At 37.0% G+C, this 17,220-nt stretch overlaps 2 protein-coding genes across 5 annotated transcripts in view; both read right to left on the bottom strand.

Annotated features, from left to right (window-relative positions):
• The window catches only part of DNAH11 (dynein axonemal heavy chain 11), a 179,008-nt gene that overhangs the window by 7,399 nt on the left and 154,389 nt on the right, over nt 1-17,220 (bottom strand). For all 4 annotated transcript variants that reach the window (XM_060685695.2, XM_034402384.3, XM_034402387.3 and 1 more), the window contains 5 exons: nt 14,687-14,806; nt 6,834-7,076; nt 5,938-6,120; nt 5,674-5,789; nt 5,151-5,263 (listed from right to left, as the gene is read on the bottom strand). In XM_060685695.2, coding sequence (XP_060541678.2) covers nt 5,151-5,263; nt 5,674-5,789; nt 5,938-6,120; nt 6,834-7,076; nt 14,687-14,806 — 775 coding nt within the window. The remainder of the gene's footprint in view (nt 1-5,150; nt 5,264-5,673; nt 5,790-5,937; nt 6,121-6,833; nt 7,077-14,686; nt 14,807-17,220) is intronic.
• LOC148114330 (uncharacterized) lies at nt 435-2,859 on the bottom strand. Its single transcript, XM_087892704.1, has one exon. It carries the CDS (start codon nt 2,568-2,570, stop codon nt 1,440-1,442), a length of 1,131 nt encoding a protein of 376 aa, XP_087748830.1. The 5' UTR covers nt 2,571-2,859; the 3' UTR covers nt 435-1,439.

Below are 17,220 nucleotides of genomic sequence, written 5' to 3' on the forward strand. Positions count from 1 at the left end.
ACTCTGGGGACTTCGCAGAGGGCTCTACCTGCCCTCGCCTGCTCTGTCTCACATTTCCTTCAGGAAATGGAGTTTTTCGAGCCGCCTTTCAGATGTAAAGGCGGCTCTTTACAGGCAACGGGGCTGGCGGTCTCAGAGGACTGTCTGGTGGCTATGGAAGCCAGACCGGAAGCCCCAAGTGTAGAGGTTTTGATAGAATTCCCTTACTATACGTTTTTTATCTAAATTCATACTATATAGTTGTTCTGTTTCATCCTGCAATTGGTATATTATTCTTTTTTCCCTCTCTTTCTTCAGTCTGTATGCCAGCCAGCGACCTGTTTTGTTTGCATATTCAAAGTATTTCTGCTTGGCCATTTTCATTTTCTGTGCGATTTCTGCTTGTGTAATTAAGTTCAACTCATGTTTAGTACGATTCAATTTTTCCCTTGTTGTTTTGTCGTCAGGCTGTTTCTGTAATTGTGACTCATATATGTTGAGTTCTTCCATTAATTTTTTCCTCTTTTGTTGTTTATCTTTATTTTTTTTTGCTGTGTATGCCATTGTGAGGCCTCTTATATAGGCCTTAGTAGTGTCCCACAGATTCTGTACTGAAGCCTGCTCCTTTGTGTTTATTTGATAAAATATTCTAAGTTCGTTCTCCATCATCTGCACATAATCTCTATCTTTTATTACTCTGGTGTCCATCATCCACCTCTTCTGCTTTCGCTGTCCTCTCCATGTTATTTTTATAGGATTATGGTCGGCCCATGTATTCGGTATAATTTCGATGGCTTGTAGATCCTTCCTGAGGTCTGGCGTCATCCAGGCCATGTTAATCCGAGACCATAACTGGTGTGGATTTGAGTAGAAGGTATATTGTTTGGTTTGTTTGTTGGCCTCTCTCCATCCATCATGTAATTGCAATTCTTCAGTCATATTCTTAAATGTATCCGGTAAGATTCTTTTTCAAGTCTTACTTTGTTTATTACTTCGACAGTCATCTTGTATATTCACGATTGCGTTGAAGTCTCCGACAACACAGATATTTTCGTACTCCAAATCTTTAATTGTATCATGTAGTTTCTTGTAAAATTCTCTCTGGTTTCCATTAGGTGCATAGATAGAAGCTAGCAATATTTTCTTTGTTTCTGTTTGTATTTCAGTTATTAAAATACGTCCTTCCGAATCTGTATATATCTGTTTAGCTTTTAAATGGTTTTTGACATAAGTTGCCACTCCTCTCTTATTATTATCTCCTAGGGATGTGAATAATTTTCCTAATTTTTGATTCTCCAACAATATTTGTTGCTGTCTTTTAACGTGTACTTCTTGTAAAGTTATCACATCTAAGTCCAATTTTTGCAATTTCGTAAATATATATTTCCTTTTCCTTGGGGAGTTGAGTCCGTTTATATTAATTGATATAATTTTTATTTCTCCTTCCATCTCTATCGAGTTTATCTATTTGTGATTTTCAACTTTGTTGTGTTTCTGGTAACTCTTTGAGTCTTTTCCCTCGCTCCCTCTCTCTCCATTCTTTCTCTCTCCAATCTTTTTGCCTCTTCCTGATCTTTTTCTTCCTTCTCCATCCGCCGTGTCCCGGGTTCCGCTTCTCTCCTTGTCTCCTGTTCCATTGTAAAGTGCTGGTCAAAGAATTCTTGAGCTTTTTCCAGATTATCAATCTTGTACTTTCTTTCATCCCAGGAGATAAGTAGGCCTTCTGGTAGTAGCCAGCGGAATTTTATTTTAAATTTATTTAGCTGGGTGGTCAGGAAATTATAATTTCTTCTTTGATCTCTCGTTCTTCTTGGTATTTGTTTGAGAGTTATGATTTCTCTTTCCTTGTGCATGATTGTCTCTTCCCTCATCTTCCTGTAGATCTCTTCCTTAATAGATTTTTTCATGAATCTTATGTGAATTTCTTTGGGTAATTTGTTTCTTCTTGCGTAGTTCGTGTACACTCTATATATTTCATCCATTCCATTTTGCAGTTCATCCTTATCCACCTGGGTTGCCTTTGCCAATATCTCAATCATTATTTCACTTAGATCCTCATCCTTCTGCTCTTCTACATTTTGAAACCGTAAGTAGAATGATGCCTTTTCCATTTCCAGATAGGTTAATGCGTCCTCAGTTTCCTTATTAAATGCCCCTTGATCTTGTTCCATTCTTTCCATTCTGTTGGTCGCATATTCTACTCTTTCTTCCACCTTTTGGATCCTCTGCTCGTTTTCTGTTATGTTTTGCTGAATTTGTTCTATCTTCTCATCCATATTTTTGATGTTATCTTTAATTTCACTCACATCTGACCTCAATTCTTCATGATTTTTCTTGGTCTCTTCATGATTATGTGCCATGGTTTCCTGCATTCTATTCATGCCTTCCTGGATCATTGCTAATGCGGAGTGGATGTTTTGTAGGGCAGGGCTCATCTTCTCCTTTTCTGTGGTTTCAATTACTTTCTGTTGAGCTGGTGAGGTCATAAGTATCATTTGGCTCGATGGTGTTTTCTTACTTATTTTAGCTGTTGTCGTTATACTTGTGGTCGCCATTATTATCTCTTTTTTTATTCTTTCCCAGATTTTCATATACTGGTCAATATTTCTAGGTCTGTTTTAAAATTTCATCCAAATTTATTTTTCGCTTTTTTCCAGGCTCCTTTGTACTTATAAATCAATCAGCATGGGAAGCTAAGTGGGAGGGTCAAGGGAAAAATGTAGCGTTCTAGCAATCCATCAGCTAATTCTCCCTGGTATTAAGTATTTGAGTAAGTGGTATATTAGTAAGTAGGGAGTAAGTGCTATATGATTTCTCTCAGAAGGTAAAGGGATGTGGTTAATATAAATGTATCTAATATACTATGGACTAAATCTTTAATACTAACTATATATAGATCAAATTGATATATCACTTAATCTATTAATATACACTTCTTATAAATAAGGTCATACTATGCAATCATATGTCAAACGTAGATTCCTTAAGCAATTGTCTAAATATTTATCTTACTTATCTAATTTATCCAATTTATTTTAATTTATATAACATACGTATATGGATATACTTTTGTAATTATAATATAGCTATGATAAGTATAATATAATCCGGATCTTTGATTCTAGTTGTATTAAGACAAATTAACAAATCATTGAGATTCTAACTATATAAAGACAAATTAATAGAAATTATATTTAGCTATAATAGAGTATATATCTTTGATTCTAAATATATAAATATATAAAAACAAATTAATAAGGCAATAATTCACTTAATGGGTACAAGATAAGTATAAGGTAATGTTATGCAGTCATAACATTATTTCCAAAGCAGTGAGTATATATACACCAAATATTACTTCTTAGTCACTGTTGGTAATTAGTAGTTGGTCTTGGTAGTATCTTGTATTCTGGCAATCTTTATATCAAATATCCAATTATAGTTCAAGTCCACTTCCTTTCAACTGTCAATAGTTTCAATATAATATATCCATGTATTATCCACTTGTTCTGTAATCCTCAGTTCAAGTCCTCACCGGGATAAGCCGTGGCAGAAACAAAAATTATAAATCCAATGTATTTCACGTCCGATCGTACTTTTTCCTTCCTTTACTTTACTTTTTGTCCAATACACACCGATCGTGCGCCAAAAGTATCAAGCGTCTGCTTCCCCAAATAACTCAATCCAATAGTCCCGTTACTTTATTATCCAATTATCCAATTAACTCGATCAATAAACTCGATCCTGTTAAGGAAGCCTTTATCTGAATTGTCCAGTAAGTATTGGCAACAATGTTATAAATTCTAAGTTGACTGCGTTCTCCCTGCCGTTGCTCAATATGGCTTCACCGTCCTTTCTTCTATGGATATCCGGGGCTCTAAAAGTCCTCCCGTTAAGTCTTTTAAGTTTTCAGAGACCTTTGCTCTCGCAGCTTTTTGTTATAAAGCTCTGGTTATCAATCACACATTTCGTTCAACCGTATTCCCTCTGGATTCTTTCAGATTCCACTGACTACCAGATTACGCGCTGTCACTTTCAATATGGATTCCTCCCCTTCACTTATTGATCGCCGCTTCTCTTTCTCCTCTTTTACTCAAGGGTTCCTTCTGCCCGCTTTCTCCCAACCGTTAGAAAATGCAGATATATCTTTTCAATCTTTAATCCTCACTTCTGTTTTCACCGATGCTTTTCTATTTCAATCTTCGCTTCCCTCTTAACAGCTGTCAGCGTTTCTGGCCAGCTGGGTTGCTGGTTCTTCCTCGTTCTGAGTTAGAGGAGTTATCCTGAACCTTCGGGGGGATTGCCGCCCTCCCTGAGGTCCTCAGAAATTTCCCCTTCTTCTACCGACCTCTACGGGGTCGGTAGTGCCGAAATCAGCACCCGCAGCGAGGATATTAGGGGCTTTGGAAATGGAGCACCGTTCCTTTCGTCCCTAACATGTTGACGTCACCGCCGGAAGGCCAAATTTGCTTTCAATAGCTAATAAGGCCATGTAAATATGGGAAATGCAGAATATTATTCCTGAGGAAAAAATATTTAATCCAATTTTGTAGAAATAAATCCAGTTTTATTAAGGAAAAGTCAATTTTGTGTAATTTAGGGCATTTAAAAAATGTAAGTTATGTTTGTCTTGGCATTGAAGGTAATTTTTTAGGAATTATTGCAAACTAATATATTTTTAATACTGAAACAGCTTCTGATACTTTGCAGTTTCCCTTTTCTTGTAAAAATTTGATTCTAAAGATGCAATTTGTATGACATAATATGGTTTAGCATCAAATGTCTATCCATGACCTACATGTACCTATGTGACTTTTGATACATTATTAGAAATCACACTACTTTTCCACTCATAAAAAAGTAAAGTGGGCACAAGCCTGTTCAGCATGCCAGTGTGTCTTATATCATCTGTCAGTTGGATTTCCATCATCTGAGCTATTGATAAGTTTTTAAATAAGTTGTATTCATTCATACATTTGGTCACTTGCTCAGTCAATTGATGCATATGGCTGCCTACTCACCACGTGACATAATTGGTGATGTTTGAACTTTGTGACATTTTAAGGAAACTAGCCGTTAAAAAAATTCTTCAAAATTATTTTAAAATTGTAGCCCTATTATGCAGCATGTTTTGCTTGACATTTAAATATCATGAATCAATATTAACATACCGGTCAAAAAAGATTGAGGATTAAAGAAACCTGAAAGCCACACTACTGCAGGAAGTACAAGATCTTGTGTCCAGGTATCAAGTTCTCGGCATCGCAAAAGAAGGCCATTAAACCTGAATAAAAATATAGCAGTGGTAAACACAGGTGCATAAGAAATTAATTTGGGGAATAATCTGCATTATATAATTTATATCACTTTAACATATATAGTATTGGTTATTGGTAGTAGATACAAGTTGTGTGGAGTTGCGTGTTGCATACGAAGTATATTACCTTTTAATAAACAAGAAAATATATGCTAAATTTAGGACAGATGAATACATGATCTAGAAATTTTAGAAACTCTTCATCTTTTAAATTTTGAGGCTTAAAAATGTCATAGGACATGCAAAATGTAGTTATGCTTGTTTTAAGGTTCAAAACCATTTTTGAAATTTAAATAATGCTTTTTTTGCTTTCAAAAATACAATTTATGATTTATAATATAAATAAAGAGGTCCATTTCTTAAAGACATGCATTTACCATTGTGCAAGACTGTAAGTAGATGGGTAAGCCAGACTGGACCATGCATCTGGTACCTGGTCATAGAAGAGTGATGATTGTAAAGTTTCCATACTAGATGAAAATGTTAGCTCACCCTAGAAATTTGAACCAAAAGAAACATTTAAATTTACAATCCCAGTTTAAGATCCATTTTTTCCCTTTATAGTACATGTATATAGAGAGTATCCCATGGTAAGGTAGGCGGATTATTGTTTAATAACAATAATGCAATATATTCCTTACTTTTAATCCAAGGTCTAGTTGTTTTATTGATCGCCGTATCTCTCTAATGAGAATATTCATTCTCTCACATTCTTGAAAACACACAAGAATATATGGGCTTCGTATAGCAGACTTTTGCATTATCTCAGCTAAATTAAATTCTTCCGGCAGCTTTTCCAAAATTTCATCCAGTACATTTTTCACCTTATAAATGCAAAGTAAAATTACCAGGTATGCATTTTGTTTACATTTAATCATGCTCTATAAAGCAAGCGCTGGTTGGAATATGTGTTGAACATGCAGAACAGTGCATTAAAAAAAATACAGGGATATAGATATTCCTTGCCATTTGGGATAAGCCTGAAACAGAAAATGCATTTTGTTTCAGACTCAGATCAGAATATTACAATACAGAGGTTCGGCTAAACTGATGGAATTAACTGTAGTTAATAGCATAAAGAAAAAACAAAATATTTTGGTTGTTCAAATAAAACAAAATTAGAGTGGGTATTATTGGGCTATAAAGGTTAGTTGTATGAACTGCCCTTGTCGCTCTTCCTTCCCTCAGCTGTTCCTGGTGTGGTCTACCTGATCTCTCAAAGTCTTCCTTTTTCTACCTCCTCTGAACCATCATCAATGTCCATGACTTTTTCTTCTTGTCTCCATGCCACCCACTCCCCGCTTCTGCTTCATTCCATATGGATGGAAATAACTAAAATAAATGTTTCCGTTTAAGCATAGACTAAAACTAATTCTTCCCTATTTGGAACACTTTATGGAATTCTCACATCCCTACTTGTCAAACATTTATGTTCAGGAGGAACAAAGTTTTAATTCTGATACCATTAAAATTATGTATTACTGCGGTTCTGTGAAGGTGTTATGGAATAAACATTAGCAGAACACAACAGTCTCACCTTTTCTTCTAATGACTCTCCTATAATTTCTCCAGCAAGCAGATTTCTGGGTTGCATTTCCAGCAGAGTTTTGAATAGGTTATCAGTCAGAACTGTTAAGAAATCTATCTCGGCATTAGGATGGAGACCATACAATATAGGACTTTCAGCAGGCAACATTTCATCAATATACTTGTGGTAGCCAATATAATCCAGATTGGGAGGAGATGGGAAACCAGGAGCCAAAACAAAATCTTCTTCAAGCTGTGATTAGAAAAAAAACATTTTTCATCTTTAGGCAAAATCTATTCAATGCTTTGAGATACTGCCACTGAAAGTGTAAAATTCTTATGTCTTATTATAGTAGTTTTAATAGATTATTTTTCAAGTAGGAAGCCATCTCTCTTATCCATGATAGTACAATAGAAATAGTTCTGAATGAAACTTGGTTAAAGAAGTTGCCTTTAAATAGTAAAAGCTAGAATAATTTTATACTCTGCTTGATAACAAATAAGCATGAATGAATCAGGAGCAAATATTATACTATTCTGTCATAGGGAAATCATTATGTATTAACATATTTTAATGAGATATTTTTCCACATTTGTCAGTCTTTTACATAATTTATGATCATATATTTTTCTATACCTTCTATACCTTTTCTATGCCTTAGGACACATTTTATCTATATAGTTTATATACCTTGTTTAAATGCAAATTAATCCTAATATTTTAAAATAGTGTTTAATAAAATAATAAAATATACATTTAGATTTATCAGTTTTATCTAACTTTGGGCAACAAATGCAGAAAACTATTTCATAACAATGTTCCCTTTGAAAAAGTACAAGAAAAGTTATCTGACAGTTTTCTTTTAGATACTTATTGATTTATTAATTAATTACCCCTACAGAGTTAAAAAAAAAAAAGAAATAAATTTTAATCCCAATCCTTTTACAATAGTTCATTCTCTGCTTTACTATTGTGAATTGTATTTTAAGGCAAGCTGCCTCAATCTACATATCAACTTTCAGTGAGCCATCTTAAGTAAGCAAAAGCTTTTAAAAAATATCTCATCAATATACATGTGGCTCTCTACTTCTTCCCAATTTATGACAACAGGATTTATTCTTGTGGATTAATTAGTTACATAAAAGTCTATACCAGTGGTTCTTAGCCAGTGATGAAATCCAAAACTTTTTACTACCGGTTCTGTGGGCGTGGCTTGATGGACGTGGTGTGGCTTGGTGGGCGTGGCTTGGTGGGTGTGGCAGGGGAAGGATACAGCAAAATTCTCACCCCACTCCAGGGGAAGGATACTGCAAAATCCCCATTCCCATCCCACTCTGGGGTCAGCCAGAAGTGGCATTTGCTGGTTCTCTGAACTATTCAAAATTTCCACTACCAGTTCTCCAGAACCTGTCAGAACTTGCTGGATTTCACCCCTGTTCTCAGCCTGTGGTTCATGGACCCCTAGGGGGCCTTATCACAGGGGGTCCACAAAGGCTTAAAGAAATATGATGATTTAAACCTTAAATCTTGGTGGTCTGTAGCCATGGTTAGTGGCCACACAAGATATTTAAAGGGGTCCATGATGAAGAAAAGGTTGAAAACTACTGTCTACACTGTCACATTTTTTAAAAAAAATTCAATATGCACTACACAATATTAGATTTTTGAAGTATCAAAGATGAACAAAATGAGACCTTTTCATGCTTCCCTTCCAACTGTTCTAGCTATTTATCCATGCACTTCTGTAAATTACAAGGAGTTTGAATATTCCTTTACACCAGCCAGTCCTAATCTGAGTTCCTTCAGACATGTGACCAATATCTAGATTAATCCAGCCAACATGAATATTGCTGAAAATTTTGACAATTGAAGCCTGTACATCAAATAATTTCTGAGATGGGAAAGCTACCTTTTCTAACTTAGTTCTCATGTTTACAAGATTCCTGGAGAAATGGATATGTCACCTGGTGGTTGTAATGAGGAGATAAGGCTATTTCCATTTGGTGTAAGACCTCATTTCTCTCTTGTAGCTCACTGATCTGTTTTCTTCACCAATGAAGAATACTTTACAGTACAGGCATAACAACCTCATGTATAGGAAACTTGTTTTGTTATGGTATACTTTCTTATTTCCATCTTCAACATTCATGGTATGGGCACGCTGCAGATTCTTTCTCTTAAATGTTGCCACTTTATGGGACCTCAGAGTCACACATTTTCATTGGCCACCCTAGCCCTTTGGAAGAGTCTCCCACCTCAAATCTAAGTGATCCTACCCTTATAGCCTTCCAGATCACTAGGACGATCTGTCTTTTCCCCAAACATTGGGTTAGGATAGGGATTGAGCTGAAGACTGTTGGCCAGGACTGGAGGGAAAGATATTTTGTTTTTAATCATGTTTGTATGGTTTGTCGTGAGCTGCCTAGAAACGTTATATGAGATAGGCAGCCATGTAGTCCTGAAAATAATTAATTAATTAATTAATTAATTAATTAATGGAAGTGTATTTGGAAATCCAAGACCATAAAAAATGGAACAACTTGAGCTGTTGAAAGGAGGAAAGCTTTAAACATTGATTTAAAAGTCAAGCCAATATTTCTGTTTCTTTTCTTAGATCAGGAATAGAGATGCCCTTCTCTCAGGAAACCTTAGGCAAATCATTCTCTTATTAGCCTAACATACATAATTATTATGAGGTAAACTGGAAGCAAGGAACACTATGTATGCTGCTTTTAGCTCCCAACTGAAAAGTAGAACATAAATTTTAGATTAGTCTTACCAACTATTTTCTTCACAGATCATTTCAGAGTTTGTCTAGATGCACAGCATTTATTTGTTTTTTAGGGTACTGTTTGGACATAAATTTTCTACGGGTATACATATGCCATAATTTACCCATAATCCTAAAGCAGAGAAGCTTTTGCCCCCAAAATATGCCTAATATTCCAGGTAGAACATGGTGAAAAAAACAGTATACAACCGCATCTCTCCCATTTTATTGATCATCTCAATTAGGTGAAACTTCAATATGAGAACAACAAATGCATAGGAAATGCTGTAGTTCTAGACCTTTCTTTATGTTTGCCTGTCATTTAAGGAATTTTTGTTTCATGGTTTATGCGGAGAGAGACCATTGTCCAATTAAACCAAAAGATATTATTCTGTTTTGGAATATTTAAGTAGACCCACATTCAAGCTTGGTTAACCAAAGGCATCTAATTTCCATCATTTCTTTCAGGTTCATCCCTATATTTGACACCTATTTGAAAGAAAGAACAGGCTGTGAAGGTTAATGGACTGCCTCATCTAGAAATAGCAATTCCTACCCTTGGGCTAGATACAGACGAGGTACCGATGGAATGAGCTTCCCACGCTGCCCCCTTGACCTAAGCTGTCATGTAGAGAAATCAGCTTCAGTGGAGGTCAGAAGTACAGTAGTGTTTATCTTTCCCCATCTCCATGGTAACTCACTCCTAGGCTTTCCAATTGACTTCCAATTGTGTTAAACTGAATGTGGCTTTCTGACATATGAAAACCTACTCATTAAGGACCGAATAAATGCAAGCAACTCACTTTGCTTTCATCATAGGAGACACTTCCAACATGAGATGGTGAAGATGGAGTGGCCTCAAGGCTCTCTGTATTCCATATCACAGATGAACTTTTGGTGCTAGACTTGCCCTCCCCTACCACCTCTAACTATATGCCAAATACTAGGAAAAGACAGTGTGCTAAGGCTGCAGTATATACCAATTTGGCATTGTTTACCCCCTTAGCATCACTGGAGTTTCACTAGACATGATTCTGTCTTAGGCTATAATTGTAAGAGATCTTTTAGAATAGACCAAAGGCAATTTAATTCAATATCATGTTTCTTTAGCAGCCAAGGACTAAGGAACACAACAACTTTCTCCAAAAAGTGGTATTTATACATATACTGAATTGTGAATATTACAAATTATTTACATCACTAATAGATCCTGATATAATCTTATTCAACTTTAGTTTATTTATACTCTTTAAAGTCTGTCCAGAGTTGGTGAAGAACCAGCATTTTATGATAGCAAATTCTGTATTTTGTTTCTGTGTGAAATACTTTTTTTTGGACCAAAATTTCCCATTATTTGACTTTACTGTAATTATATAAATTACAGTATTATTAGATTTTGAAAATAATTACAGGTAGTCCTTACAACAGTTCATTTAGTGACTATTCAAAGTTACAATGGCACTGAAAAAAATGACTTACAAACATTTTTTACACTTACTTCTGCTGCAACAACTTTATGGTCACATGTTCAAAATTCAGATTCCCTGTTTCCCCGAAAATAAGACCCAACCAGAAAATTAGTCCTAGCATGATTTTTCAGGATGCTCATAATATAAGCCCTTCCCCTAAAATAAGCCCTAGTTAAGATTGTCAGCCAGATGGTTGAATTTACTACCATATTTCCCCCAAAATAAGAGCCTTGGTAGTACAGTAGTCTAAAGCAGTGGTCCCCAACCTTTTTATCGCCGCGGCCCGCTGAGCGCGCACAGGGCTGGGGGCACGGCCCAGGAGCTTTTGCGCACGGCCCATTGCGCACGGCCCAGGAGCCTTTGCGCTGCAGCGTTCATGTCCCCCGGCCGCTGCGCGGCCCGGTGCCAGGTACTCCATGGCCCGGCACCGGTCCGCGGACCGGGGGTTGGGGACCACTGGTCTAAAGCACCCTGTTATTAAGACCAGCTGCCTGCAATTACTGCAGGTTCAAATCTCGCCAAGGCTCAAGGTTGACTCAGCCTTCCATCCTTTCTAAAGTAGGTAAATTGAGGACCCAATTGTGGGGGCAATAAGCTGACACTGTATAAATATACAAAAGAATGAAGGCTATTGCTTAGCACATTGTAAGCCACCCTGAGTCTCCGGAGAAGGGCAGCATATAAATCAAATTAAAAAAAAAAAGACCTAACCAGAAAATAAGCCCTAATGCGTCTTTTGGAGCAAAAATTAATATAAGACCTGGTCTTATTTTCGGGGGAACACGGTACTAGGCAACTGACTTGCATTTATGACTGTTGCAGTATCCCGGGGACATGTGATTCCCTTTTGCGACCTCCTGACAAACAAAATCAATGGGAAAGCCATATTCACTTAACAACTGTGCTACTAATTTAAGAACTGCAGTGATTCACTTAACAACTGTGGCAAGAAAGATCATAAAGTAGGGCAAAATTCACTTAACAAATATCTCACTTAGCAATAAAAATTTTAGGCTCAATTGTGGTTGTAAGTTGAGGACTACTTTATATAAACTTAGATTTTGAAAGTATGAAAGTTAAAGGAATTTATATAACCACTTTTTAAAAATTCTAGTCCCTACTTAATCTTTTTGTTTTCACAAACTATGAAGTCCTCATATGTTGTAACCTTCCTTTGTAGAGGAAATTACCCCTTTGTAAAATTTGACCTGTTGTCTTTTGTGCATCTTGTCCACTGCATATTTTCTCAACAGCAGCAATCAGTGCTTCAGCAAACAAGATAATTAAATGACTTAACACATTTATATTTTAGTTTTAATTCATCTCATAATGACCCCCTATATGAAGTTCACTTCTTACTGCAATTTACTGTTGCAACTACAAACACTCCACCAAAATCACTTATCAATATTTTAACAGAATAACAGAATTGAAAGGGACCTTGGAAGTCTTCTAATCTAACCCCTGGTCAATCAGGAAACCCTATAGCATTTTCAGACAAATGATTTTCCAATCGCTTCTTAAAAACCTCCAGTGTTGGAACACCCACGACTTCTAGAGGCAAATTATTCCACTGATTAATTGTTCTAACTGTCAGGAAATTGCTCCCTAGTTTTAAGTTGCTTCTCTTCTTGATTAGCTTCCATCCATTGCTTATTGTTCTGCCTTCAGGTGCAGAGGTGGTATTCAGGCAGTTTGGACTGGTTCACCTGAACCAGTAGCAGAAATTTTGAGTAGTTTGGACTGACAAATACCACCTCTAGCTGGCCCCACCCCCACCCGCCTGCTCACCGCTTGCCCCTGCCCCTGCCCATTCCCTCACCCAACCCACCCACCCTGCCCTGCTCAGTCACTCCTCCCGGCTTCCCCGGCATAGCACACTGTGTGTCTCCTCACTTGCGTTGACCACACAGTCTCTGTGGCTTGCCTGCTTTCCCACGTGGTACCTGCGATGGCCCAACTGAGCAGCCCTGATCTGCCTGCCTGAGTAAGTAAGCCTGCAAGTCGTAGCCTAGCTAGCTCCCCCCTTCGTCTCCAGCCTTCAGCTTGCTTGGTTTGCTTCGCCGCCACAGCTGCATCGCATACAGTGCTGCGGCCTAACTAGCTGCCCCACCATCCCTGGAGCTTGCCTGGCTTGCTTCACCATTTGCCTTGGCCAGTCCAGGAATGTGCCATTTCCCCAATCTAGCCTTGCCCTGGAGCCTCCGCCTGCTCGCCGTTTGCATCGCCCAGGTTGAGGAATGTGCCATTCCCCAGCTCCAGCCTTGCCCCAGGCTTCTGCCTGCATGCCCCCCGGCCTCAAACTATACCCCCAGTTGGAAGCAATTTATTCAGCCTGCGGACTGCCATGTTAGGCCAAAGGGCCATGTGGGGGGTGCACATGAGGGTCGAAGCTGTTTGGGAATGGACCGGATGGTTCTTCTTACCTGTAAGAAGTCCCATTCAGAAAGGGCTGCGGCAGAGATCTTGCAGCTGCTTCTTCCGTCCCATGCCGAGCCTCAGTCACACATGGAGAGGCTTCATGTGCTCTCCAGGTCAGCAGCTGCTTTTCTCCACTGCTGCTCTTGCTGGGAAAGCGTCTTGTGCAGTTTAGCAGCTGTGAGCTGCCACTTTCCTCTAAGTCCCATCCGGAAAGTGCTGCTGCACAGAGAAGCAGCAGCAATGTTGAATGTTGTTTCTCTCAGCCACAGTGCTTTCTGGATGGGACTTAGAGGAAAATGGCAGCTCACAGCTGCTAAATTGCACAAGGCACTCTCCCAGTAGTGCGGAGAGAAGCAGCCACTGCCCCGGAGAGCAGAGATGGAGGGGAGCAGGCCCCGAACTTGGTTGAGCCTTGCCATGTGGTGGAAGTTGTCCGTGCCTGCATGCACAGAAGCCATCCGTGCACACATGTGTGGAAGCCGTGCGTGCGTGCATGCATGGAAGCCATCCGTGCGCTCATGCGTGCACTCTCACATTTTCGGTGAACCGGTGGTGAAATTATTTGAAACCCACCATTGTTCAGGTGCTTTGGAAAATAGTTTGATTATCTCTTCTTTGTGGCAATCCCTGAGATATTGGAACATTACAATCATCCCTAGTCCTTTTTTTATTATTAAACTAGACATACCCACTTCATGTAACCCTTCTTCGTATGTTTTAGTCTCCAGTTCCATAATCATATTTGTTGCTCTTTTCTGCATTCTTTTTAGTGTCTCAATATCTTTTTTGCAACCAAAACTGGATGCAATTTCCAAGTGTGGTCTTACCAAGGCATTATGAAGTGGTATTAACACTTCATATGATCTTGATTCTATCATTCTGTTAATACAGCCTAGGACTGCATTGGCTTTTTTGGAAGCTACAGCACATTTTGATGCAAATGGAAAATTTTTTTCAAAATGATTGAAAATGGTTCAAAATGGTTGTTGGTCTCTTATGTTTAACAAGCAACAGTTCCGTTTTGAAATCTCCAAACTACTAAAAGGCAGCCATCATCATATATAGCTAATGCATCATCTGTATGCATTTCTGTCTATGTATCTCTTTCTTTCTCTCCATATATAAGAGTGTGTATACAATAAAGTTAAAGTCTTGACAACAAAATGAAGCCAATGAAATCTCCTATTGCTCTAAATTATTACCAGTGAAGGGCTCATAAATTCTTCCAAATATGTGTGACACAGTCTGCGATCCCAGTCATCAGTGATGTGTCCACCATACATAATCTCACCAAAGAGATAACACAAATCTTCCCATGGAACCTATGGACATAATCAAATCAGCAATAATAAACTTGTTTTCTAAAGGACAAAATAATGTTATTTGTGATTATAGTGTTGCAATAAAATTGCTGACTTCATCAGCACAGCAACAAAACTCTAAGCCTTTAAGATTTCAATAATTATTATGCTATACTATACTTTGGTTTTCACAAAACTAGATTTATAAATTGGAGGATGAGAATAACCTGTCTGGCAAAATGTTGTATAGTAATGGATTATCTTCCTCAGTTATTATTGCGACTCAGCACATAAAACATAGTAGTATGAAGAAAATGCATATGAACCAAATAGCTGTGAATTTTACAAATATCCTAATAATTTTTTTAATTATTTCCTTAAAATGAATTGAAATGTTTTCATTTCTGGAGAATAATGAGCAAGACATGATATGTAATGTGCTGTTTCAGCAAAAACCAGACATGTTGGTATTCTAGTAATTTAGTCAGGGTGATTTATTAAAGTGAGACTTCTATATTCATGAAAAAATACTTTTGAAAACACAGTTAAAAGAAACCAGTTAACTGGTATTTTGTTTCAGATAGAATAAATTCCTGAATTTTGATATGAATTACATTTATATTTTATCCTATAAATTTCTAAATTCTACAAAATTTAGAATACAAAATGTTTTCAGCAAGGAAATGAAAAACATACATTAAAAAAAAATCAATTATATTAATGCCCAAGTCTATAATTTTATACTTAAAGCAGCAACACCAATTTGCTTAAAAAAGGGACAAACTTGTTCAATGGTATGTAAGACAATTTAACAACAATAGTCTTACATCAATCTTCCATAGCTTCAACGTCCAATAGTAAGATTGGCAAGATTACATTGAAGTTACATAAACCCACCAAGGGTCTTTGATATGATTCTGAGAAACCTTCAAAAATTAAACTTTTTAATGTAATGGAAAATAAATAAATAAATTGGGACTAATAATTAAATTTATTTACACATATATTTTACTTTAAATTTAGATTAAATTGATTTTATTTAAATATAAAATCAATTTAATCATTGTCCTCTTTTTAGAAATGCAATATAAAAGGATGGCTAGAAAAAAATTGCATATTATAATTATAAATTATAATTATTATTTATAGATATAAACTATACATAACAGTCAATTCTGGAATAGCAGGACATTAAAATATTGACATGAGGAATCCTGGCACTCTCTGAGCTTAGATGTTTTCTTGCAGATGTTCATTATACAAACTAGATAACATCATTACTGTTCAGAGCACTGAATGATGCTATCTGGTTTGGATAATGAAATTTCTGCAAGAAAACAACCAAGCTCAGAGACCACCAAGGACCCCTCATAAACACATTTCTTCTTCCTGAAGCACAAGAAAAAAACTTGATCTTAACACCTTATTGTGCCTTCAAGACAGACTTTACTCCTGGCAAACATGCAGAATAATATAATCTGTTAAACCATTTATACATATGTGTAAGAATATCTGTAAAGGTACATGAATAAAGACAATGGTTTTACTGTAATGAATTTTATGGAATTTGAAAATACACTCCACTAATATAATGCTTTATAAATAGATATCTATATTAGATAGCAGGTGGCCTTGAGTCAGTCACTTTCTTTCAGTACTAGAAAGATTGGCAAAAACCTTAGCAAGATTTTTCAAATGTGGTTTGCCATTGCCTTCTTCTAAGGGCTAAGAAAAAGTGACTGGCCAAAGGTCACTTAGCTGTCTTGGTGCCTAAGTCAGGACTAGAATTCATCATCTTCTAGTTTCTAGCCTGATGCTTTAACCACTACATAAAACTGGCTGTCGTTTGCAATTATTTTATTATCAGGTACAGTGTGTGCAGTGTGTAGTGCAGTGTGTGTTCAACAAAATTTGTTCCACAAGTTCCACAAAATTTGTTCCAGTAAGGCTGTCAACTTTATACATATATCTCTACAGATATTCTTACATATATGTAGAAAAGGCTCAGAAGACTGAATCATCTACATCAGGCCTGTCAAACTAGCAGCCTGCGGGCCAAATGCATCATGCGCAGGCCATGCCCATCCCGGCTCTGCAAAGGCAAAAAACGTTGCGATACGTCATGTGACACGATCAAATTTGACACCCATGATCTACATGAATGGCTTTTCCAACTGGCACCCAATCATAAGTCATCTAATTTTAAACCCGAATTCAGCGGGAAAGTCACAACAAGGTGGCCTTCTTAATACATAATAATGACACATGAAAGAAATGCACCATTATTTATATATATAATGTGTTTTAAATTGTTTCTATGATCAGAATTAATTGTAGTGATTATTAATGCAGTGTTATGAACTGTCAGGTCTGCTGTATGTAATTATAGTTGTACAAATGCTTCATTACCTGCCTAATGAATCTGGCACATATGC

The sequence above is a fragment of the Pantherophis guttatus genome, chromosome 4, assembly GCF_059756535.1.
Source record: "Pantherophis guttatus breed Tessera chromosome 4, ASM5975653v1, whole genome shotgun sequence".
In the NCBI taxonomy this organism is placed as follows: domain Eukaryota; kingdom Metazoa; phylum Chordata; class Lepidosauria; order Squamata; family Colubridae; genus Pantherophis; species Pantherophis guttatus.